The 26,410-nt window shown below is 43.9% G+C and overlaps 1 protein-coding gene across 4 annotated transcripts in view; it reads left to right on the top strand.

Moving 5' to 3' along the window:
• LOC147625941 (uncharacterized) overlaps positions 1-26,107 on the top strand; it is a 72,220-nt gene extending 46,113 nt beyond the window's left edge. The window contains exons 2-4 of one of the 4 annotated variants that reach the window (XM_086817474.1): positions 7,518-7,795; positions 7,879-7,946; positions 26,024-26,107. In XM_086817474.1, the coding sequence (XP_086673600.1) occupies positions 7,518-7,795; positions 7,879-7,946; positions 26,024-26,087 (410 nt within the window). In that variant the 3' untranslated portion in view covers positions 26,088-26,107. Of the gene's footprint in view, positions 1-7,517; positions 7,796-7,878; positions 9,030-26,023 lie in introns of those variants that run through there. The other 3 variants (XM_086817473.1, XM_086817475.1, XM_086817472.1) reach the window with 3 other exon arrangements.
• The last annotated feature ends 303 nt before the right edge of the window (positions 26,108-26,410 follow it).

The following is a 26,410-nucleotide window of genomic DNA, read 5'->3' on the forward strand; positions in this document are numbered from 1 at the left end:
GTTAGAGGTCATCTTCTGTCTATATTTATACACCAGGGCCTCTGTTGTGGGTGTGCCCGCCCTGTATAAGGTGTTTTATCATTTTTCCTCACTCCTCGTATTTTTCTCTATTTTTTCCCATTTTTTCTAGTGGTGGGGAGGGATGCCAGAGGTTGGCAGGAGCACTCCAGGGCTGGCCGACTGTCCCAACAGCAGTCCTGTGGCTGGCCGACTGCACACAGATGATGCGTAGGCTTCTGGACTGCTGGCCGATTGCATTCACACAATCGTGGGCATCTTTTGTGCTGGCCGACTGCTCTCCCAGGGGCATATAAATAGGCCCCTTGCCCCCACCACTTCCTCATTCAGTTTTCTCGGGATCTTGTGTATAGAGAAGAGTTTACACACCTATCTCTCAGTGTTTCTTGTGCTGTTTATTTTCTGCAGTCTACTTGCTCTTGTCTACTCTTTGAAAAGATAATAATATCATCAAAGAAAGTCCCTATGAACTTGCAGTGAGGTCTAAACATTTTGTTCATCATTCTATTGAAAGTGGTGGGAGAATTTGTAAAACCAAATGGCACCACCAAATATTCATATAGTCCAAATGAGGTTTCTGAAAGCTGTTTTGTGCACATCTTGACTCTTGAGATACCACTCTAATCTGATGGTAGCTACTCTTAAGATCAATGTGATTGAAACAAGCAGCTTCCTCAAGTTTGTCAAGAATATCATCGATTCTAGAAATTGAAAACTTGTTCTTGATGGTAATCTGGTTAAGGACCCTGTATTTAAAACACATTCTGTATGTCCCATCCTTTTTCTGCAAAACTAGAGAACAATAAGGCTAAGAACTTGGCCTTATCAACCTCTTTTCAAGCGAATCATTCACTTGAGTCATAATTTCTTCCTGTTGGGTAGCACTCACTCTATAAGGAGGTTGGTTAGGAGGAGAGCTACTAGGGATTATGTCAATACAATGATTCTCTGGCCTCTCTGGGGGTAACTGTCCAGGTAGGGAGTCAACAAAACAATCAACATAATCACTTAAGAAATCAATCTTATCTTGATCTATGGGATTTACAGCATCATGCTCAACATTAGCACGTACAAAGACCAAGTAAGAATAAGCTGATATCTTTATTGCTTTAGAAATAGAAATTTGGCTTACAATGGGTATGGTACTCCTAGCAGTACCTGCATCAATACAAACTTCCCTACACCTATGAGTAAACTAACTTTCTTCGCTTTGTGCCATAGTCATAGGAAACAGCTATTTCTGTCCCTAGAAATGCATTTCTCTGTTTCAGGACTCCATCCGTTCCCATGGCCGTTTCTCGTTTCCCAAGTGATCTTGTCACAAGAAATGGTTGTTTCCATCTCTAAAAACTTGTTTCCACGTTTCCGTTTCTCGAAATTTTCCGTTCTCGTTTCCCGTTTCTGGTGACTATGCTTTGTGCAAAATCTTGGGATTGAGACGACAATGCCATGGCATCCCAAGTATCACATCACATCCCGTAAGTGGTGCTACGAGGAAGTCTTCATGATCCAAATATCCCTGAATCTGTATGCGAAGGTTCTCGATGATGGGAGTGACCTTGACTTCCTTGCCCTCAAAGACAGCATTTGCATGAAAGTCCATGCCCAATTCCTTGGGATTTAGCTCAAGAGCAGCAACCATCTGAATGGATATAAAGCTATCTGTAGAGGCATTATAAAAAAGGAATAAAGCTGTTTGATTCTTTAGCTTGTCCCAAGCTTTGCATAAAATTTTGCTCTTTGGCTCATGTGCAGTATTACCTTGTACATCGGGTATAACATTCACGCTCGGTTTTGCATCCTGCACAGTATTCTTTTTGGGATATTCTGGGGGCATTGGGATTTCATGTGATCCTTGCTCCCACATAAGAAACACTTCCCCTCTCATGCAATAAAAAATGTGCTATCTGGACAGCTTAGGATCATCCTTTTTATCCCATGGCTTCTTTTGCGAGTCTCCTTTTACATCCTTGGACTCATTGGGCATAAACTTAGGTGGCTGTCCACCCTTTTTCTGCTCATTTCCAGCTCTGAATTTTTCCCTTATATGAGCTGAATTCTTGTCTTTTTGATGCTCCCTTGTCATGTAGCTCCTTAGAAATAGTAGCTGAATATATGAGCTCCTGTAAAGTGTTGTGGGGATATACACTGCAAGACTCTTCTGAATGATTCTTTGCAGCCGTGACTCAAACTTTCTTTTCTTCTCGTCCTCACTATTCGTCATGAAAGGTGTGACCTTGAGAAGAATCTGCCAAAACTTTGAGACATAGGAGGAAACGGACTTGCCTTCACCCTATGTTAGCCAATTCCATTCCTTTCGTACATCGTTTTCGAAGTGAGGAGGAAGGAACTGATCGTAGAATTGCTTTTTGAAAGCCCTCCATGTATGAGCAGCTGTCCTATCCAAGAGCTTTGCCATCCACCAATCACATGTAGTCTCTTTAAGATGCATATTGTCACGTGCACACTCATCAGGTGTACAGGTGGGATGGCATCATTAAGCATCCATAAACCTTAAGCAAAACATTCAAGCATTAATCCAAATATTATCTAGACATTCACATCATGAGCATCAGTGTTTGGGGCTTGTATAGCACCAACAGCAGTTACCAAGCATCTAGAGCATACATCTCATCAAGTCGGGGATGTTTGGACCAGCCGACAGCAGTCCTCTTTAGCTGACAACAGTCTTCATCAGCCGACAGCATTTTAGGCATGGTTTAAAGCATTTATGTAGTTGTGAGCAGTTAGGGATCTGGCCGACAGTAGCAAGGCTGGCCGACCAGGATCATCTCAGCATATAAATAGTAGCGCATCAGATTCAGTCCAACATCTCCCTCATCTCATCATCGCTTGGTGGTCTTCAGCCCAAGACCCTAAGAGGGTGAGGAGTTCAGCATCCCGCATTCAGTATTCAGCATACAACCAGCATATTTAGCAGACTCACCACCTAGTTCATCATCTCCTACCTCCTACATAGAGGGAAGCCGGCATCGAAGGGTGGACCTCAGCATTGGAGCAAGGAACAATCATTCTCCATGAACATTCAGCGTATCTCTCTCATTCTGAGAAGGATATTCAGCATAGATCTATTCATAGATCTCATTTGTAACCATTGCATATAATATAGCTGCATTGCATTGCATTGGCTCTATTTGTCTTCTCTCTTAAGCATCATTAAGTGAAGTTTTAGTTAGCCTAAGGTTGTGACTACTACGATCAATCCCTCTTGAATTGCCTTATGAAAGCAAGTGCCTTGGTGGTATCCAACTTTCCATTATAGCTCTTGAATTTGATGTCCTTGTCCCTTGACTCGAATTGCCTTATGAAAGCAAGTGCCTTGGTGGTATCCAACTTTCCATTATAGCTCTTGAATTTGATGTCCTTGTCCCTTGACTTGAACTCTTTGGCCTTCTCGTTGTGATGAGCATCCTGACGCTCTAAAACATCATCCTCTTCGTCATGTCTACGATAGCGACGGTGCCCAGGTCTAGGGCTGATTTCCCATGCAACACCCTCCACTCTGGATGGAACTCTGGGAGCAGCGACAGACGTAGAAGGTAGAGATATCACCGACAGTGCAAGATCTTCTGCATCTCTCATATGGGCGACTAGCAGCAGTTCACAAGTGCGATGGTCTCTGATCAATAGAGGATGTCTCTCCCACAAATCGGCCAGCACTTCCCTACCTTTGGAGTCTGGATGCCCTGACCAGCAGCTTCTTAGGGCTGTAAACAGTCGGCCAACATCAAAAACAGCCACTAGATGAAGTCCACCAGCCTTGGCCACACCCCTGGTTGAATTCCGTTGTGGTAGGTAGTGGTAGATGGCTGTAGCAAGTTGTAGAACCAGTCGACCAGCTCCTCCCATGCAACAGAAAGTAGATGCCTATCCAAAACTGGAGTTATCCCCCCGTAATAGGGTTCCACCCCCATAATAGAGTTCCACTGCTGAAAATGTCCAGGGCTTATGATCCTTCCGGAACCTTTCCAGAACATAATTACATAAGATCTCCAGGATAGCTAGTCCAAGGGAATCACATCATGTCGGGCTCCGTGAGCCATACATGTACACCAGGTCAGGCCCTACAAGCCACACATGTACTATCATGTCAGGCTCCATGAGGCATACATGTACTGTCATGTCAGGCTCCATATGCCATACAGACACAGCATGTCAGGTTCCACCAGCCATACATGTATGTCATGTTAGGCTCCATATGCCACACATGATTAGTAGAAAACAGAAGCTGAGGAAGTCTGTGACAGTAGCTTATTTCTAGGACAATTTAGTCTTAGATCTTAAGCGGTGGTTTCTACCACCCCATTACCTTGAGCAACTCAAAGTTGAGTTCAAGGGGGCACGTCAAAACGTGTAACCGGTGCCGTAGTATGCCAATAAAATTTCAAATTTATGTTTGCAATTGGGCACTTTTGATAAGGACAAGAAAGGGCAGTTCCTGTATGGCCTTGACACACAAATCCAGTGGGAAGTGCATGTGTTTCGGCCACCCACCTTTGAGGATGACTCTCGCTTGCACAGAGTGCTCAGATAAAGTACAATGGAGGAAAGCCCAATACTTCTACTTCCCAGGCTTCCACTCCCAAGCCACCCATCACGGGGAGAAAAGGCCAGAACCAGACGGGGTCTTCCTTAGGATAGAGCATGGGAACCTCTGGGTGGGGACTCTAGAGAGAGAGCCCGCACCAGAGAGTCAGTGATGATCATCTCTACCGGCTTCATGAAACGATGGATCAAACAGTGGACTGAACTAGCCGGTTGCCTCCGCTTTGGGTTAGGTGCAGCCGGAGGGCGACAGGAATGCTCCAGAGAGGTGGAAAAAGGGGGGGGGGGATGAAGGGTAATGGGCACAAGGTTGTTAGAGGCGTTAGCGGCGTTTGGTACAAGGCGGGTATGGTACGTGCCTTGAAAGACTCGTATTTTTTAGAGACGTTAGAGGCGTATATTATATATATATATATATATATATATATATATATAGAGAGAGAGAGAGAGAGAGAGAGAGAGAGAGAGAGAGAGAGAGAGAGAGAGACTAGAGTGTGTATGTATGAGCCTTGAGGGAGGGAGAAATGAAATGTTATATTAAACGTCTGCAAAAGGCCAAAATGACCTATGAGACCAAAATAGTCCATCATCATCATCTGGATACATCATCAAGATTCAAGGGTACAAAGTAAAATGAAATGAACCGGTAGAGTATAGAGAGCTCCAAAAGTGGGTATAAACAACATCATCATCTTAGTGTGTTTGAAGGTTGAAGTTTGAACTTTGGGTCTTGAGAAAGGCTTAAGGGAGGGAGGGAGAGAATGAGAGAGAGAGAGAGAGAGTGTGTGTGAGAGGGGCTGCCTTGGGCCCTTAAAGTCCCTTGTCAATTTGAAACCAGCAACAATTTTTTTTTTTGTGGATGCCTTGATCAGGCAGTCGTACGCCTCGAACGCCTCTAATCGTTAGAGGTGCGCCTCGTAACAACTATGAATGGGCAAGAGCTAAGAAGGGGGGCTAGCGGGGGACGGGCTCGCCTGGGTGGGGGGAGGCAGGGGCTACGATGTCGGGCCCGCCGAAGGCTTTGAAGGGTCAGAGAGCCTCACAGGAACTTGAATGCCTCGAGGGGGGGGTCACGAGACGAGGCAACGATCTCTAGATGGGGGGGCATCAGTGTTGGGGGCTATTGAGATAAATCATCGTAAACAATTCTCTGATGCAACCGTGTCGTGTGTCTTGCCAGCATGGTGTACCTGGCGGTGCCGCTCTGCTTTGGAAGTCTGTTGGTGGTTTCGGCTTGGGCTTTAGTGGTCTACCACTCTCTTGCACCAGGATCGACTAAGGCTCCACTCCCTTGCGGAGGATCTGATTTGGGAATCGGAGGGGGACCGCCCTCTTGGACTGATAGCGAGGACAAGATCTAATGAGGTGTCCCATATGTTGGCAAAATAGGGTGACGGGTCCCCCCGGAGGCATTGCCTCCGAGAGGCTATGCAGATATGAAGGGATGGAATCCTAGCCGTTCGAGCAAGAATCAAAGTGGCGGTTGGGGGAGATTCCATCACTCTCCCGATAGCACCACCAATCACTGGAGGAGAGGAAGGTATTCCTTCTTGAGACCAAGAAAGTAGACTATCATTGGAAAGCTTGTGGTGCTAGCCAAAGGGTCGGACATTGGGTCGAAGCCATTCTACCACCTCCTCGCAAAGAATGCCTGGGCCGTACGCAGTGCAACGAGGCTCAACTGCATGGCTTTGTCTGAAGCTGCAAGCGAATTGAACTCATTGTGATAGTAGCCACACCCCAAGGGATGAATATCAATGATCTTTCCAGGCGCGCCAAGAAGGCTTGCTTGTAATAGCTATCCGTGCGCTGGGCGGCTACCCACAATCTTGCATACCAAGGTGGAGGCCTCCAAAGATGCGACTGTCAAAGCGAGGAGCTGGAGAACCGCTTCTGGAAAAGAGAGGCAAGGGATGGCGGCCTTGGTCAGGGATGACGGAGTGGCTGCCATGGAGTCCTCCCGGGGTTTCAAAGACCAGAAGTTGCCAAAATGGAAACTTCCTGAATGCAAATAACCTGCGGTGAAGAATTGTCGAGGGAGGGGGGCGAGAGGAGCAAGGCAAGGCAAAGGGGATTTTACACGAGGGAAAAGGAGGTGACACAGAGGCTGGAGAAGGACTCGAAGGATGGAGGAGGCGACATAGAGGTGGGAGAAGGCGGACAAAAGGAAGAAGGGAATCAACGAAGGCAGCTGGGCGAAAAGGAGGCATGTGCACACAGGAGAGGGGGGAAAGCAAGGGCGCACAGGTGGCAGAGGGGTGGAAACAGGGAGGGCAGGAGGGCTGACGGTGAGGCGCACAGGAGCAGGGCGGTCAGTGGCAGAAAGCAGCGCCAAGGGGGGTAGTGTGCAGGAGAGGGGGAAGGTGGGAGAGGGCGAAGGCGGGCGGAACAGGGGGGAGAGGAGTGCAGGCCCGCTGATGGGGGGGCTCATGCCTACACCTCTTTTATTTGGTTTCTCTAGGAGAGAAGGTTTCTATCTGACACATCCTAGTTTTGAGCTTAGCTTGTAGACCCATTTGATTAGGTTGGCTGAATCTTTTCCAAAATAGAAATTGGCTGAAAATTTTCTGTCCAAACCTGCTCAGAATAGCAATGTCAGGTGGCTTGGATGGAATCTGACATTGAAGCAGCAATGATCAGCACACACATGAAATGAGAGTTGGGTTGAGAAACTTTACACAAGACACCCTCAATGGGATCCCAAGGCCCCCTCCTCCTTTGCTATCAGCTTTGATTATTGATCATTAAAGCAGAAAAGAGACTTCTATTAAGTAAAATAAAATCATACAAAGGGAGATCTCAAGCATGCTTGTTTTTAAATGCAAGGTGGGTGATTCTAGATGGATAAAGTTTAAGTTGATATAATCTAAGAACTTTGTTTTGATGCCGAATAAGTTTATCTTTCCTGAGTTTTTTTGATATCGTTCATGCAGTGGCAGGAATATTATTATGGGAGTGGAGCCAAAAAGGGTTGCCTTCAATGTACAAGCATGAAGAACTTTTCTTTGGGGTTTGGCCAGGGGCTCAGGTTATTTTATGCTTTTCAGCGGGTTACTTTGTGTACGACCAGGTGGACATGCTTCGCAGGCATTTGTACAATCCATGGGCTCCGTCACTTCTTGTACATCATGCAGTCCTACTTGTGTGCTTTACTATGGCTCTTTACCGCAAAGTCACGATAAATTACTTGATTCTCACATTGGTTTGTGAGGTGGGTAAAAGCCATGAAAATCACATTGATAAAAAAAACAAAATGCATGGGGTTTGTTAACACGAGTCTCACTTTTTTTGCAGCTACATTCAATATTCTTGCATTTGAGGCGGGTGCTTCGAATGGCCGGCCTTCGGGAAGAACAAAGCTGGTTAGTTATGATTGAATGGAGCCTCAATTGGTTCACTTTCTTCACCTCGAGAATTGCTATGCACATTTTTATCACTATCAAGTTGCTTCTTGATGTCTCCAAATTTCCGTCTGGAATAGAATGGCCATTTGCCATAACAGGAATGATAGGGCTAAATATTCTAAATGCTATTCTTGGCCTGGACTTGTTCAAAGCTTTCAAAAAGGAAAGTTGTGTTTGGCAAAAGCACAAGAAGTTCACCTAAGAGCAGCTCATCTCTTCTCGAGACTTGAGAATTGCTTGTGGCTTGATTCATTTATGTACTGTAGTATCTAAGAGATGGATTTTGAATCATATGCTTCCTAAATGGTTCTTTGTTGGTTGTTTCATCCTCCTTACTCCACGAATGTAAGCTGTCTTATGGCAACCTACGGGCCACACTGCAGGGGCTTGTATGTAAATTATTGGAATGGCCTGCCGGGTTGACACAGCTGAAGGGAGTTGTTGCAAGAGTTTTGCATCCCCATAACAATCAGTTGTAGCAGATGCCAACGCTCGCTCATCCTTGATGGCTTTCTGAACCTTTGAGGCATTGAAGCTAGGTGTACATGATTTCTTGAGGATTTCCAGGCCTATGCAATGTGAGTAAAGCTATATTGTGGGTGACCTCAACCATACGAATTACAGTCACCCTCTTAATTAGTATGTATGAAGGACATGGGCTTTAGTGTACGGTAATGGGCTGAAGACATGCGCGCCACCTAAATATATAAGCTTCAGGATGGTTAAGAGGGCTGATTGAATATTTGAGCAGCAAGATGGGCTCCATCATCCTAGGGTATTGATCATCACATTAATCAACTCATGTTGCATCCAAGTAGCCCTCTTATAAGACCGCCATATGTTTATCCCACATTTACTTGTGTGGTTGGTGGATGCTGAATGAGTGTTGAAACTTGAGAATAGGTGGAATTTTGGGTAATCCTTCGTGTATTTCTATGGTACTGCTGATCTTATCAACCAGTCCATGACCATTTCAAGTCTTTAAGATGGAAAGAGATCCATATCAATGACCTTTATCTTGCAAAGATGGGACAAGATTTTTGAGATTGTGCTAGGGCTGCTAGTTGCAAGAGGGTCTCATTAGAGCCAATCTGAATGATAACACATGAAATGTGCATGACATTTGGGAAGAGTTGTATTAATATATGTGTCTCATGTGTATTAGCTATATGCCTAACTTTGCTCTCTTCTATTATACATTAATGTGAACATTCTTACCCAAGGCTTCCCAATAGTGATCTTTATTTGTTGTGTCACGTGTGCATGGTGCAATGTCAAATTCCTTCAATTCAAAATTCAAATCTATTTCAATAATAAGCCTTCAATTATTGTACTCTGGTCCCTCTGATCATTGTATTATCTCCCCACCCCCCCCCCCCCCCCCCCCCCCCAACCAAAAAAAAGCTAATTAAAAGAGACTTCTGCGTGGCTGATCACAACCCTCTGAAGAGGTAAAGAAACCAGAGAAAAGATGTGTGTGCTTGTTTTGGGGGGGGGGGGGGGGGGGGGTTGGGTTCTCTCCATGGCCGGTCGCTCTTGGAGGGTTACATCCTTGGGGGAGGAGGGAAAAGCCACATTGGGGGCCTGTAATGCGAGAATAGACTGCCATCCTCCTAGGTGAGAAAGAGACCTGGGCTCCAAGTGTTACAACCCTTACATGTGGCAACACGTGGGACGCGTACACACTGATACGCGGGATTTACACGCTAGTAATGCGTGGGAAAACCAATGGTGGCATACTATTGCACATCATCGCTTATAATAATGTGTGAACGGGTAACGCTTGTGGGTGACGGTTGTAGGCCAAAGACCTAGTGACTAGCAGGGACACAGGCCGCGTGAGTGTGGTGTGTGGCCGATAAGGTACACACTGGACGCTTGAGGTCACTGGTATATATAATGGTTGGGTGGCTAAATATAGTATGCCAAGCTAGGTTTGTTTGAGCTATTTTTGAGTCCTTCGCTCTCACATTTTTTGCATGGGGCTAGAATCAGAGAGCTAGGGCAGCTTGCATGGAAGCTTGACATTTGGTATCAGAGCTACGGGTTTTCTTCTTGGCTATGGAGGAAGCTTTGCTGCGTATTTGATCTTGCAAGAAGCGTGGAGATCGCTGCAGCCATCCATCCATTCGTCTCGTTTTCGGTCGTCGTCGGATTTCCGTCAACGTTGGGATTTCCATCGTGCTGCAGCCGTTTGTTGGCTGTTTTCATTCGTCTCTGTCAACACTGCTGTTGTTGCTACCGTTGCTGTGGTGATGTTGATTGTCACCTCCAAGGTGTGGTGGCTAGGCCACACCTTGGTGTGGTCCTTGTGCTACTTCACACAGCGAAGTCACTCCTTCGCTCTTTCGACCTTGCCGCGTAGTAGCTATTGTTGTCGCCGTCATCGTTGTCAAGAGAGGAAAAAAAGCCACTCTTTCTTTACACAAGGCTTATAAAAAAAAATCAAAGCTCTAAGGTTCTTTATTTCAAAGGTTCTAAGGGGCAGTTCCTGCGCGTTGTATCTCGGGCAAAATTTCTCCTTCCATGCGAGGTCATGGTCAAACTGGAAAATTGAGCAACTATGTCGTAGTCGTCATCCTCCTTGAGGAACTCCTTCTTGAAGACTTCTTCAAACTGCGCCCAGGTTGTCGGTTTAGGTCCGAGTTCTTTCCACTAGAGCAAAGCCTTGCCCGAGAGGAAACCTGCTGCTAACTAAATCTTTTTGTCATCGCCATATGGATGAAATTGGAAGTGGACCTGCCACTTATGTAGCCACGTGTCCACAATCTCCTTGGTACATTGCTTTTGCTTGCCCCCAAACTGCTCCGGAGTGATGTTGGAGCCTAAAGTAGATGCGAAGGTATCCATGCCCAAGAGAGTAGACAGAGTAGTGGTCAATAAAGAGATGGAATTCTGCAAAGTCTGCCTTTGCATAGTGACCTGTGCCTGATGCTCCGCGAAAGAAGCCTCGATAGTAACTTTAAACTCAAGAGAATCAGATTTAGTCATGAAATCTTTGAAAAGATCGCCGTCGGCGGCCTCGAGAGTGGGAAGGTCTTCGTGTTTGGTAGCGGGCTCCATATTTGATTCTTGGGTCGACATCCCAGAAGATGGAGGCAAAGAGAACCGAAAGCTGAGAGATAACCTGCGCACAAAGGGGGTTCGGGTAGCGCTAAAGAGAGCTGGCGGCCAAAGGAAGAGAGAAAACAAGAAGGTGCTTCTAACCCGAGAGGGTGCAAGAGAACTCCATGAGAAGCTTGTGCTGAAAACGAGAAGCCCATGCTGTTTTTTGGAAAAAAAAAGGCATCCAAGCTGAGGTATTTTAAACCATGCAGTTTTTAAAAAAAAAAAAACCCGCCACTTTGGCTGCTTGTTAAAAAAAAATGGCTATGCGAGTTGCGTTTTTTTTAAATAAAAAAGGATGGGGTTGCCGAAAAAAAAACACACATGAGGGCCTTCAACGCTAAAAAGAACGTGGAGTTCTAAAAAAACGGAAAGGCTGAAAAAAGCGCTGCACCCGGGCTGCCCGCCACCTGCGAGCAGCAGCAAAAGATTCTCGGTTTTCTCTCTCTCACGGACAGCCGACAAGGCTTCCTTCACTTGCCTTCCCCCACGTGCCAACAAGCAAAGCTGTCCCTTACTACCCACTTCTTGACCACAACACTATCTTCTCTTCCGCCACGATGCGTACAAGAAAAAACACGCTACAATCTGAAAAAACAGGAGTGCAACCGAACTCATACCTCTTCTTGACCTCTTTCTTTTCCTACCTACCAACTTGCTCGCTCTCCGAGGGATGCTTTGATACCACTGTCAAAACTCCCAGGGTCACCTCGTAGGGCAAAACCTGCAACAAGACCCAAAACCTGCAAAACAAAGCCATAAGTCGTGAAGGGGGTGCATGCTTGACTCACCACCCAACCATGACAGCTGTGGGCCAAGCCCACAAGACTTGGTTGTCCCCATCGAGCCATGAGCTGAGCTAATTAACAAGATACACCGACTAGTCTCTACCCCATGAGCTACCCTCGCGGGTATCAAGAGTGCTGCCAGCCTCGGTTGCATGAAGCAGGTACACGTCTGCACTAGATCCAGGCTCTTGGCCGCAGAGCTCTCGCATAGGCTAACTAATTGACTGACTGACTGACCCTGGCCACCCTTTTATAGGCTCTTGGCTGGTCACCAGGCATCCACACATGGGTGCCCGCCTGTCAGTCCATCCCTAGCCCAGCTCGCCAATCTGCGTGCCTAGCTCCAATCTACCGCAAGCCTTGAAGCTAGTCTTGTGTGCGCGTTGCACACAGTAGATATACACTGTGCACATGATAGTAGGAAGGCTGTAAGCCTACGCAACATGATCATGAGTCACCTTGCAAGTGTTGCAAGTGCTCCGAGTTTGCTTGGAGGGTGTGGATGATATCAGTGTAGATGAATCCAATGATCTCTCACGGGGGATGATCATACCCCTCTATGGCCTCATCAGCATGCCTTCCAGATGTACCAAGCGGCAATATTGCGGACGAGCTCCCACCTTTAATTCATGGTAGTCGGTGGGATCACTGGGACATGGGCAGTGATGGTGGCGGTGATCCAGAGATTAAGTGAGTATGAGGGTGTAACTCTCGTTACCCGCTATTGTGAGCTAGATGTCCACTGCTGAACTCCTGCGGAGAAAAAGGAAGATCTTCTACAGACGAAAATTGCTCCACAGTCTTGAAGACAATGATGGTTAGGGTTAGGGTTTACACAGGTTCAAGCAAGTGTGGAAAACCAGAGAGAGGAGTACACGACTTCCAATATGCTTCAATGAAAAAAATCAAGTACAATAGCCACATGATAGTGACCCTTAAGGATAAGTGTTCACATGTCCGGCCATAAATGTGCCGGGTGGACCAAAACACTTATAAACTGCATATAAGTGAAACTGAACTAAACTGGGGGAAAAACCTCCACTAACTGAAGTAAAAAGTGCCCCAGTAACCTACTGATGATCACTAGCACTCCTCTGGGTGCATACACAGCATAAAACCCAACAAACCCCCTTGGAGTGATATGTGATCACTGTACATCATCCACCAAAAGGAAACAAATTCAAAGCATTGCGGAATGCTTCAAATTTCGGACGTGGTAATGCCTTGGTGAAGATGTCTGCCACATTCTGATCTGTAGGACAGTAGATCAGACTGATATCTCCTGCCTGGAGTCTCTCCCGAACAAAATGATAGTGAATCTCAATGTGTTTCGTGCGAGCATGAAACACAGGATTCCTGGCCACAGCAATGGCACTCTGACTATCAGTATAGATAGGTGTAGGCTCCTCCACTGAAATATCCATATCAGTCATAAGACGACGCAGCCAAACACACTCAACAGTAGTAGTGTAGGCTGCTCTGTACTCTGCCTCACAAGACGAAGTGGCCACTGTGGTCTGTTTCTTGCTTAGCCAAGAAATGCATGAAGCGCCAAGGAAGAAACAATTTCCACTAGTGGAATGTCTGGTATCAAAGTCACCAGCCCAATCTGAATCACTGTAAGCATGTAACTGCATGTCACCCCCCTCAGGATAAAGCAAACCAAGAGACGAGGTACCCTGCAAATAACGGAATACACGCTTCACAGCTTGCCAATGTGACAACCGTGGGCTGTGCATGAATCTGCTCAACTGAGAGACTGCATACTGAATATCTGGCCTTGTATTACACAAGTAAATGAGGCACCCAACAGCCTGAGCATATGTAGTGGCATCAAAGGAAACACTGTCATCTTGTAGTGACAGTTTCATCCCAGGCTCCATAGGAGTACTAATAGGCTTGCAATCCTGAAATTTAAACTTCTCCAGAAGTTTAGCAACATAACGTGATTGCAACAACCCAATGCCTCTGTTATCCTGCACAAACTGTATGCCCAAATAGTAATGTACAAGTCCCAAGTCAGACATGTCAAATGTCTGTTGCAGTATCTCCTTAAAAGCTGCAATTTTGTCATCATTTCATCCCATGAGCAAGAGATCATCCACATAAAGACTGATGACCAGCAGATCTGTCTCTTCTTTCTTCACATACAAAGTGGCCTCTGATGGACTGTTCACAAATCCCTGAGTGAGTAGAAAAGCATCTATTTTTGCATACCAAGCTCGTGGAGCTTGTTTCAAACCATACAAGGCCTTTTTCAGCCTGCATACTTTCCCCTCATGACCATGTTCTGCAAATCCCATGGGCTGAAATACATAAACTTCCTCCTCGAGGTCCCCATGTAGGAATGCAGTCTTTATGTCCAACTGGTGAACAACCCAACCACGATGTGCAGCCAATGCAATGACACACCTAAGTGTCGACATACGGGATGTAGGAGCAAATGTCTCCTCATAATCAATGCCCTTCTTCTGTGCATAGCCCTTTGCAACTAGACGGGCTTTGTACCTTTCAATGGATCCATCTGCATGTCTTTTCAACTTATAGACCCATTTAGTACCAATGGCTTTCTTGCCTTTGGGCAGATCAACCAAATCCCATGTTTGATTCTTTTTAATAGAATCAATTTCATCCTGCATGGCTTTGTTCCAATGCACATTATCTCGTGCATCCACAAATGAATCAGGCTCATCATCATCCTGTAAACTGGCTGCCATAACCAGATTCAAATCCATGATGTGTGCATGCTCATTGGTCCTTGTCTCCCTACGAGTACGACCAGCAAGAGGACCCTCTAAATGGCTGTCCTGTAATGTCCTCAAATACCATCTAGGTATATGTCTGACCTGTGGTGCCTGTTGTTCCATATTTGGTTCAGCTTCTGGCTCATTTGGCTGCTGAATTTTTGCACCACCTACATCATTTGCTGGCTGTCCAGTACCCTCATGAGTTGGATCACCAACTGTGGAATGAAACTCCATGGGTAGTAGACCTTCAAACACATCATTTTCAGCCTGATTTGCCTCATAACCAGCCATGGATATTTCTGATTTTTCATCAAAAATCACATCCCGACTGATGAATATCTTCTTGGATAGTGGGTCATATAACCTGTAGCCCTTGCTCTCACGGCTATACCCAACAAAAATGCATTTTGTGGCTTTATCATCAAGCTTCCTCCTCAACTCTTTGGGTATGTGTGCATATGCAAGACACCCAAAGATTCGAAAATGCGATACAGAAGGCTTGCGGCCATGCCAAGCCTCAAAAGGAGTAATAGAAACCAATGCCTTTGTGGGACATCGATTCAAAATATGACAAGCACACATTACTGCTTCCACCCAAAAGATATGTGGTAGTCTTTTTGCCTTTAGCATACATCTAGCCATCTCCATGAGTGACCGATTTTTCCTTTCTGCAACCCCATTCTGCTGTGGAGTGTAAGGAGTAGTATACTGATGTTTTATACCTCTACTCCCAAGAAAGGAATTCAGCACATGTGACATATATTCCCCCCCTCGGTCAGAACGGAGAGTCTTCACCTTGCATCCTGACTCTTGTCTCAGCAAGTGCTACAAAGTCCAAAAATGCATCATATACCTGTGATTTCTGTGTCAAAGGATACACCCAGCATATACGAGAGAAGTCATCAATAAATGTTGCAAAATAAAAGCAACCACCTAATGACTTCGTCTGCATGGGACCACAAAGATCACTGTGTATAAGTTGCAACTTTGCAGTTGCTCTTAGAGCCTGATCACGTGGGAAGGAAAACCTGTGCATTTTTCCCAAAATACATCCTTCACAAATGTGATCTGGAGGTTTCTCCATGAGAGGTAGATCTGTAAACATATTATGCCGCTGCATAAGCATAAGACTACCAAAATTTACATGCCCCATGCGAGCATGCCATAACTCCGCATCAACCATAGCTGGAGTAAGAGTGAATGCATGATAAGCAGACTGATCCACTGGCTGAAATGCATCCAACTCATAAAGTCCATGACATAATGTACCAGTAAGCATCAAGGTCAAGGCATTTGCTTTGTCTCTGACCATGCATTTATCATCATCAAAGTAGACCTGCATTCCACAATGTGCTAAAGAAGCAATGGACAACAAATTCTTCTTTATCCCTGGTACATATAAGGCATCTGTAAGGCGGAGAATGGAGCCATCAATGGCTGTAAGCTGAATCTCCCCAATGCCACAAACTGGATATGAAGCATTGTTGGCACACTGAACAGTTTTGCCAACAGGGGCAGGGCCAACATGACTAAACAAATCCCTGCGAGATGTGATATGCTTTGAGGCACCACTATCAAAATACCAAGTACATGCATGCTCTGTCAAACTGAGTGCCTGTGAAGACCAAGAGGCATCATAGCTGCATGTATAAAAACAGTAATCCCTGTCCTCAACAAAAGAAGCAGTCTCTGGAGGAGCTTTAGAAGTATCATTAACTGACATCCCAGCTTCCTTTGCCTTCTCTTTGGCAATCCTCTTCCTACATTCCGTGATGTAGTGACCTGGCTTCTTACAGTAATGACATTTGCCCTTCTTCTTGGGCTTTCCATCACCTTTCTTGGTATCGTGTGAAGAACCACCAACCTGAATTTTGGTTTGCACTCTTTGGCTGAGTTTTTCCTTTCCCCTTTTGACCTGTAGTAAATGCTTGTTCAGCATTTGTGTTCATATTCATATTCTTCCTCATTTGCTCCTCTTGTAGTAAGAGAGCAACAAGTTCCTGATACTTGAGGGGTTCAACAGCATTCCTCATGCTGAGGTTCAAAGAGGTATGGAAAGCCAAGTAAGATCTTGGCAAAGAGTGCAAGATGGTGGACACAAGCTGTGTCTCAGGAATAATCTCATCCACATTGATGAGTTGCTCTCTCAAATCCTGCAGCTTGTTTAAGTGGCTAGACATGTCATCTCCTTCATTCATTTTCTGATTTTCAAGCTCTCTTTTCAAAAATGAGATCCTAGCCTCATTACGAGCAGCATACATCTGCTCCAAAGTCACCCATGCATTCTGTGAAGAGCCAGCTGAACGAATATGAGGTATAATGGACCTCTGAACTGACAATGCAATGAGTGACAAAGCTTGTGCATCCCTGGCATCCCATGTCTTTTGAGCATTTGTTCTCTGAACAGGCAATGGCTGTCCTGGAGCCTGTACCTGTTGTCCTCGTCCACGAGCACCCCCTTGGGGAGGAGTCTCTGGAGCCAATGGACCTGGACGTGGTTCATCACCACTAACAAAATCCCAAAGACCTTTTGCCACAAGCACATTTTTCAGCATAAAACTCCACAAGGAGTAGTTCGTGCCATCCAATTTGTCTTCCTTAGACAAATATGTGAATACATCACTTTGCTGTTGATTTGCCATTATGCTTTACGCACAATGTTGTACCTGTTTACCAAAAAACCCAATAGCAGAAACCCTGATAACAACTGTACTCCACTGAATACAGTTCACCCAAATCTGCCTGCACTCTCAATCCTCTGAATGTGCAGCTCAATGCACCAATGATTGAATAGAGCAGCAAATGGCGTACACAACGCCAAAATGCCCCAAAATTGCCCAAATTTGCTGCACCCAAACTGTGCAAAAAATCTGTATATTTTCTTGCTAGAAAATCTGCCTGTTGTGCCTGTATATTTTCACAGAGAAAATAAAAATGCCCAATATTCAAAATTTGTAATGCTTACCACAGTGTGGATGACTTGATTGTTATACTGTGCAGGTACAGTTTACTGTACGGAGCAGACTGCAGGTACAGTTGAAGTACGGCGGATGTACTTGTACTGAACAGTGAAAATAGGTACTCTGCAGGTTGGTACAGTACGGGTACAGAAACAGTCGAGTATTGACAGGTACTGGTCAGGTACGGAATACTGTGAGCAGATGTGTACAGAGGACTGTACGGGGCAGGGCGACCACAGTACCGTACTGACAAAGTCGACCAGAGCTGTGCAGGTACAGTCGGCGCTGTCTTGTACAGTTGGCGCAGGCAGGTGACAGTCGGCGCTTACAGGCGTATGGCTGCGCAGGTGACAGTCGGCGCTTACGGTGGCTGGTACACGTACGCTGAATAGCGCTGACGGGGGCTGCAGGCGGCGTCTTGCAGGTGGCGCACAGGTACACGGGCTGAAGGCGGCGCTCTACAGTAGTTGTAGGCGACGACTTGCAGTACCCGACTGAAGGCGACCAGTTACGGGCAGCAGGCGCAGAGGTTACCTGACGGCGTACAGGTGATGTAGGTGGCTGCGCTTGACTGTACGGGCTGGTACAGCTACTGAAGGCGATGCAGGCAGCGCAGGCTGAATGTACGTATGCTGTACGGGCAGATGCAGCAAAGGCTTGGCAGTGTACGGGCAGGGCTGTGTAGAGCTTCAATGCTCTGATACCAATTGAAGACAATGATGGTTAGGGTTAGGGTTTACACAGGTTCAAGCAAGTGTGGAAAACCAGAGAGAGGAGTACACGACTTCCAATATGCTTCAATGAAAAAAATCAAGTACAATAGCCACATGATAGTGACCCTTAAGGATAAGTGTTCACATGTCCGGCCATAAATGTGCCGGGTGGACCAAAACACTTATAAACTGCATATAAGTGAAACTGAACTAAACTGAACTAAACTGGGGGAAAAAACCTCCACTAACTGAAGTAAAAAGTGCCCCAGTAACCTACTGATGATCACTAGCACTCCTCTGGGTGCATACACAGCATAAAACCCAACAAGTCTCTTCATGAAATCGGAGGGGATGTGGGAAGAAATTCTGTCGGTTTTTCAATGTCGGGGTGGATGGTGTGCCCTCAATCCCATGAAGCTGAATTTCTTCCCAATTGGATGGAGCAGGAGAAGAAATGATAGTCCGGGTGTTTTGGGGTCATGGTATCCCTCCAGTGCCACTCTCTCAGATTCCATTGTACTCAGATGGGGGAACGGTTCTCCCAAAGCTAGAGACGCCTAGGAAAGATCATCTACGACCTCAAGGGGCAGGGGTCGATGTGACAAACCCCTACTATTTGGACCTTCCGGAGGAGAGAGTTGCAATCCTCCTCAGAAGCTGGGCATGCAGGCTGTTATCGGTTGACTTGAAAGCCAGTGAGAGGTCTTCTCTGACGCCAAGGATCAAGATGGGGAGGTCATGCGAGAGAAGATCACAACCCAGATTGGGGATTGGGAAAGGCAATCGTGGTTTACCGCTCTCCCAGGATGATGAGTGAATGTTGAGGATGATTTCTCGCATCCCCACTTCGGCAAGGTAATCTGTCTATTGGGGTGCCCCGGGGGTGGGGTGGGTGGGTGGGTGGTAAGGAGCCTAGAGATTGTGCTGGTCCAGATCCAAGGTGGCCCAGGGATGGGGGTGCGAAAGCCAAATGAGGAGACGTTTGAAGGTGTTCCAATTCAAAGGTTGCTGCAAGCACTCTGTGCCCAAGCTATTACATAGTAATGTACCACATGGTGGCCAAAAGAACCTGGTTGGTCATTATAACCCATCCTGCCAGGGAAAGACAAGCCAATGCAGAAGCTGTTGATGAATGTTCACGAGGTCCATCTAACACCCGAGGTATCGCACTGAGGTGCCCTTTGGGCTGAAAGGCTCTAGTCTCCAAGTTGGGAGGTTCCTATCCCCATGCCATAGGTTGCATCAATTGACTCTTGCTCGAGAGGGGATGCAAAAATCATCAATTGCAATCGCGAAGCGCTGAAGGTTCCCCTTCGTTCAGGAGAGGTATGTTGCCTGTGATCCACAAACTCAAGACTCCAGACGCTTCTCCATGTTGCAGATGGGTAGTCTGAGGCCCTGTAAACCTGTATCTTGCACCGCTAGGTAATTAATTGCTCATCACCTCCGGCACAAACAGAGGGGCCAAAGGAAAACCTTGGCAAATTGTATGGGAAATGGAGAAGCGTTGGCCCCATGCGCCTTGAATGAGAACCTGGTTTTGGGCAGACAAGTAAAGAACTGACACTCTCCTCACCCGAGAGGCTGAAAATCCCATGCGGACTGTAGTGTCCTCTAGGAAAGGTAGCGCTAGCTGATCTCTAGCCAATTTTCGCTCTCCTTATGGTTCAGGTGTGTAAGTCCATCTTTAAGGATACCCACTGGCCATGACCTTGCTGAAGGCCGTCCTTCAAGAGCTCCCTATGTTCCTGGAAGGAGGTCATTCTCACCCCAGGCATAACCTGCGAGGAAGGGCATGGAGAGCTTTCTCCAGTTCTTCGTTTGAGAATGCGGACTCTAGGAAGAAGGAGGGATAATGGCCACTGGTGTGCTGTCAGACGCGTTGTCAAGCTCTATCTCTCCAGGGAGAATCTGGATGGACTGCGCGGAGCGATTGGGTAGAAGCCTGAAGGATCCAGACGCTGAGGTTGGAGGTACCTACAGATGCCTCAGTGTGGAAGAATCTGAAGAGGTGAGCCTCCATCGCCTCGGCTGCTTAGGCAGGAAAATATTAAAGTTTTGTGAATTTTGTGCAGTGTAAAAGGTGATTATCTACCTAATTACACGTGAGCTTGTTAGCTCATTAAGTATTCTAAGTCTTTGCTCACGTCGTGAGCAACTCTAGATGCACATGCCACTTTTTCCAAAGAGCAAAAATGATGTTTCTTGCACGTGGGTTTTTTAGGGTAGGGAAGGTGTCTACTAGGGGTGACTAAGACCTAATATAACTACTGAATTAAATAAAAAACACACGTAATGATCTACCAAATTTATGGATTTTGATGGTTTTTGGGGGCATGAAGAAAAAAATTTAATCCATTATTTATAGTGTAATTAAAAAGGATAAATTTTTAAAGGAGTACTTGTTACATTAATAATCGATGTCTTAAAGGAGTACGTATTATGTTAATAATCGATGTTTAAAGGAGGACTTGTTATGTTAATAATAGATGCCTTAAAAGGAGTACTTGTTATGTTAATAAAATTTTAAAGGAGCACTTTTTAATTTGAATAATTAAGCTCTTGCATTACTTCCTACCAAGAAGATGTTTCTTGATAGTTTTTTCTCTCATCTACATGATAAGGAGATTCTCCTTCCAACTTTCCACCCACTTATTACTCTTAGAAACTGCTCCATTAGACTCCTCCTTAGCTATGCTTTCAGCACATGAAGTTTGTTACGTATTTCAGAGTTGTGTGTGTAGCCATGTGTGTATTGCCCTCAAAGGGTTACATGTTTGTATGTATGCGTGTGTAACCTTCTTATTCATGTATATGTGTGTGTGAACACACTCTTATAATTGGATAAGATAAGTGTATGACATGTATCATATGCTCATGTGTGTGATTTATGTGAGTCAAAAAATAAGGTTTGCAACCTATAAAAGTATGTACTTGGTGTACTTCATCGTATCAATCAATCCAATCAATATTGAGTAGTGCAATCATCTCTCTCTAGAGTATTGAGTTTCTCTCTCTAAGCTTTCTCTCTACTACACACTCTTAGCTATGGATACCTTTGATCCACCATAGCTCTTAGCTTTACGTCTACCGCTACACCATGTTTAACATGGTATCAGAGGTGGCCATTTCGATATTGCATTGTTCAAAGAGCTAAGAATAGGAAATGTGATCAAACTAAAAGCTCAAAATATGGATGGGTCACTTCTTGTGATAACATAACCATCACTTTATAGTTATGAATGCAAGGTGGTCTAAGTTTCATGTAAGATTATCTTCTCTTTCAAAAACTTATGGTGAATTCGTTTTCTTTCGAACTCTACTATTGGTTGAGAAATTATTATCATGCTTGTGTGAGGAAGAGCTCTTTTGTTGCTATGCACCAGTTTTGTTGATGATACTTGAATCGAGTTTGTATCATGAAACACTCCTTGTGTAGCTACCTAATATGTCGACTTCGCTTCTGAGTCACCTACGCATCCCATAACCAACGAATCAATGTCAACTCAATTACCCAATCAAGACGTTGTTGTGGGCCTGGTGCTTTTTGTGCAATTGGCCACCTCCACCTTTGCTATGAAAACACAACCATTAGATGCAACGTGACTACACGGAAAACCTCTAGTTGCTGATCGGCTCTTCGTTTAAATCTCGTCGGGGAGAAGTAGAAAGGCATGTGCCTAAGTTTTGATTGTGGAGGAGAATACATGTCAAAAAAAACTCCGCTTTTTGAGAACTTGCATGATTACTAGATAGCTCATGTTGGTACACCCCTTTGTAAAATGGGTTTTTCAAGGGGGAGAATGGGCACATTGTAGACGTGGGTAGAGCCACAATGAATGAGAGCTCATCATTTTTGGGACAAATCCATGCAAATGGAGGTGTACATAATGAATAGAATACCCATTATCACAGTTGTGGTGCATGATATGACACTCGAGGAGAAGTTCATAGGCTATAAACCAGATGTGGGTCACTTGAAAGTGTTTGGATGTGTTGCATATGTGCATATTCTAGATGGAAATATGTCATAGCTGATGAAAAATATGTGTTCATTGGTTATTCTTTAGATCGTAAAGGGAATAATCCACTCACTAAGAAACTACACATTAGTAGGGGTGTTATTTTGATGAGGTGAATGGATAGTATTCAAAAGATGACAAATTTGGGGTTGATTTGGACGGTGGTGTGGATGGTCATAAATCCACACATAGGTACATTGTATACCATAATGTTTTAGTGATTTGAGTTCTTGAGGAATAGAAACACCCCAATTAAGGAATTGAACCCTCAATGGTTGAGATTAACACTTTAATTCTTTGTTTGTAGGAAATTTTTTGTTATGAAATAGAGAGTAGATTGATGATTTGAGTGGGCTAGATGACAAATCAAGATATAAGAGTTGATATGAACATGGAATAATGAGAGAGAAACAATCTTGATAGCTTTAGTTACATCGGAGCCCATCTTTAGAAAACAGAGAATGCTAAAAATTTCTCTTGATTTGTGTTGTTTTTGGATGCTTGAGGTGAGCTTATATGTCTATGATCTCCTTGCTCTGGTGGGCTTGTGGGTTGCACAAATCTTTAGTAGAATCCCTTAATTCACTTGATTTGAGCTGATTTGAGTGAATGGGTAGAAGAGTGAACAACTAAACTTTCAAAGTGATTTAAGGCTTAATGACGTTTATGAGTTGGGCATCCTAGAGTGCATAGATGGCTAAGGGATGTGGTGGTAGGCTTTGATACCAACTTTGAAATTAATAGGAAGGATAGTAATGGATTAGGTTCATTATTTTGGCATAATATAAGTAGAGAAAAACTAATTAGCACTAATGAGAAGATAATGACAATGCTAGAGAGAGTGGATAAAACACACAATTTCCATTACATGGGGGGCCTTTAATTAGGCTGAGGTACATCATAAGTAGCCCATGGCTTCGCTTAATCTTGACCTAAACATGTCCTAATCATCTCTCTTGATTCTAGGTCCACCTCCCCTTGAATTGGGGCCAATTCAATGTTGTTTGGAGACTTTTGTGCACATCAAATGTGCACTTATTGTAGTCGCCTTCTACCTAGGAATCTACTATGCTTGTTGAGAACACCTTTTTAGGTGTACATTGCTTCCTAACATTTACAAACATCATAACCTTAGGAAGCCTATCTCTACGATGCATACTCCTCCTCATTTCCAAGTACCCTTCATCACTTATTTTCTAACAAGTGGGAGGTGGAGATATTCATGGGAGAAACTAGAGTTTCTTATGAGTATCTATAAAGAGATGTACAACCCTTGTATAATCTTTCTGTGTAAGATATCTTGGTGATATAATAGAGCTTTAAGCTTACTTTATAGAATACTTATGTCAAGCCTCATTTATGCTTATCTCACTTGCGTTTATGCATGCTTATTCCATTTACTCTATGTTGATGATTAGTATTGATATAAGTAGGATCTCTATGTTGATTAGCATTATTCTATACTTTGTTCTTCTTGGTGGGTGGGAGAAGTACTCTATCAAGCCATAGCATGTGTGACTTGAGCAGAGCATTCCATTTCAATTTTTGAGGGAGGAGAAAAAATGAGTGTGTGAAGAGGAGTGAAATGAGAGTGTGGAGAAAGAAGAAGAGTGTGAAGAAGAAAACACAACCAAGCTCTTCTTACATTAATCAAGAGAAGAGAGGAATCTATGAATTTTGTGTAGGGAAGGAAGAGTGAAGAGAATGATTGGAGAGTGTGAGTTTAAGCTGATTTGTGGACTTGAATCAAACATACATTCATTGAATCTCAATGAGAAGCAACCTCTATGTGAATGATGGCAAGTGGTGTGAGCTATTACAAGCTTGAAACATAGCTTATCCAATTTAAAAACCAACTCAAATACTCTATAGTTGAGTAATTGAAACATAGCTTATTCAATTTAAAAACCAACTCAAACACTCTATAATTGAAACATAGCTTATCCAATTTAAAAACCAACTCAAATACTCTATAATTGAGTTGCCGACTTTGTGAGTGAAGAAGCCTCCTTTGGTTCTGAACTAACAAGTTTTAACCAACAAAGCTGTGTGATTTGTGGCTCATTAAGATTCTTGCTAAACTCTGCCTCTCTGAGTTATTGATCTTTGTGCATCATTCTAACTAGCATTGGAAGCTCATTGGAGCTTATGGTTGTAAGAAGAACTTGTTGGAAAGATTATGTACTAAAGGAATGGTTTTTCACGTCGATGTGAAAAACATAATAACTTCTAATAAAGGAAAGATTTAAGACTAAAATCACTAGATAATATCGAAGGACATTAGTGTTCATCAATATAAACCTCCAAAATCATCAAATGCCATCAAAGGACATAAGTGTGCATTAATATAAACCTCTAAAACAAAATTCAGAAGTTCATAGTTTTTCACGTCGTGGAAGCCCTTTTCACACTTGTGAAAAACCACATAAGACCAAGTCTATTTTTGGATCTTTGGAGTATAGTGCATACTTCCTATATTAAGAATCAAAATTTGCAAGGTAGAGTTTTCATCGTTGAAAAACCAGGTAGTGAAAATCTATTGTTTTTCACAATCATGAAAAACTGCTTAGTTTTTCATACTCGTTGAAAAACTCATTTCAATGGAAAAGAAAAAGTTAATAAATCGTTGAACGAGTGTGGTGAGTGAAATTCGGCATATTCAAACCAATTGTTATGCATTTAAAAATCTTGGAGAGTGATTGGTGTAGTGCATGTGAACAATCCATTTTTCTCTCATCATCAAGTTTCGTCACTCACAACAAGCACCCAATTGAGTGTGTTATCCAAGAGAGGGTAGAAGCAATAGTAGCACGGAATCCATGGAGAACGCTCCAAGAATTGAGGAGCAAGTGGATGAGAGGAATTTTTTTCTCCCACAAGATCTTATAGTCTTTTGGACTATGCCAAAGGATTATTTGGGTTATGACCATAGCTTGAACAATAAGTTCAATCATGAAGAACACTTTCTAGTACCTTTGAAAAACCACATTTCACTTCTTGCATTAAAAGAGATGATGAAAGTGCTCTTAGGACTAGAGAATCATTATTTCGTACTATCACTAGGGGCATTCGGGCTCCAAATGGGCTCTTTTGGAGCCCATTAAAAAAATAAGACTAGCCAATGAGAGCGTTTGGATTTTAGATCCATGTAACATGGATCTTTTCTGTCAGTGGTCTCCACAATTTTGAGCTCAAGAAAAGATGAATAAAATGTATTGGCATAAAACTTAAAAAATAGAAGAATGTCAGGCCTGAATATCACCTACCAAAACGTATATCAGAAGGAATATTAGGAAAAGAGGCCAGATTGATTGAAAACTAGTTTGATTGATACCTTCTCCACAATTCGAACTTAGTTCTCTTCATTTTTTCCCTCTTTTATAACGTCACTTAGTTCCGTCATATCCGCTTTATCTCTTCTTCTTCTTCTCTCAGTCTCATTTTTCTTCGATCTTAATAGTCTGGTAAACTTTGTTAATCTATGTTTGCTAATGATGTAATCTGGGAAAACTTGAAGGGTTATTTGTCAATTCGACTATAAGGAAAACGGAGTGCGAGGTTCACAACATTTCTTAAAGTTCTATTTTTGTTATTTAGATTGTTGAGCCCATTGAAATGATAATAATTTTTTGTTCTCTCTTTGTAGATAAGATCTAGGAGAAAACACGTGTATCATTGAAAGTGTTGAACTTTTCAACAGGAAGGATGCTGATGGCAGTTGGATCCCTCAGCGGTTCAGAAAGTCATACTGGATTATGATGTGACCCAACACTTGAGAAGCATTCAAGGTAAAATGAAAAGACATTGGTGATCCTAACAAGCATTGGAAAGGTAGGATCTTAGAGTCCAAGCAGGCGGCCAAATGGTGCTTGTGCAGCATTCTTATATGCACGTGGACATAATGCTACATCACCACGATGAAAATACAAGATTTAAGACAAACAATAAGATTCAATAAGTAGTCTTTGTTTTTTGTGTTCAATACCTAATTGTTGTGCTATATAGCTAAGCATTAAAATTTTCTTGAAGATTTATATCCATCAAATGTGGAGGAGTGGCAGAATATGGAGTGTATCAATGGAAGAAT

Source organism: Cibotium barometz, chromosome 23 (genome assembly GCF_041138505.1).
Source record: "Cibotium barometz isolate CiBa-2024 chromosome 23, ASM4113850v1, whole genome shotgun sequence".
NCBI classification, from domain to species: Eukaryota; Viridiplantae; Streptophyta; class Polypodiopsida; order Cyatheales; family Cibotiaceae; genus Cibotium; species Cibotium barometz.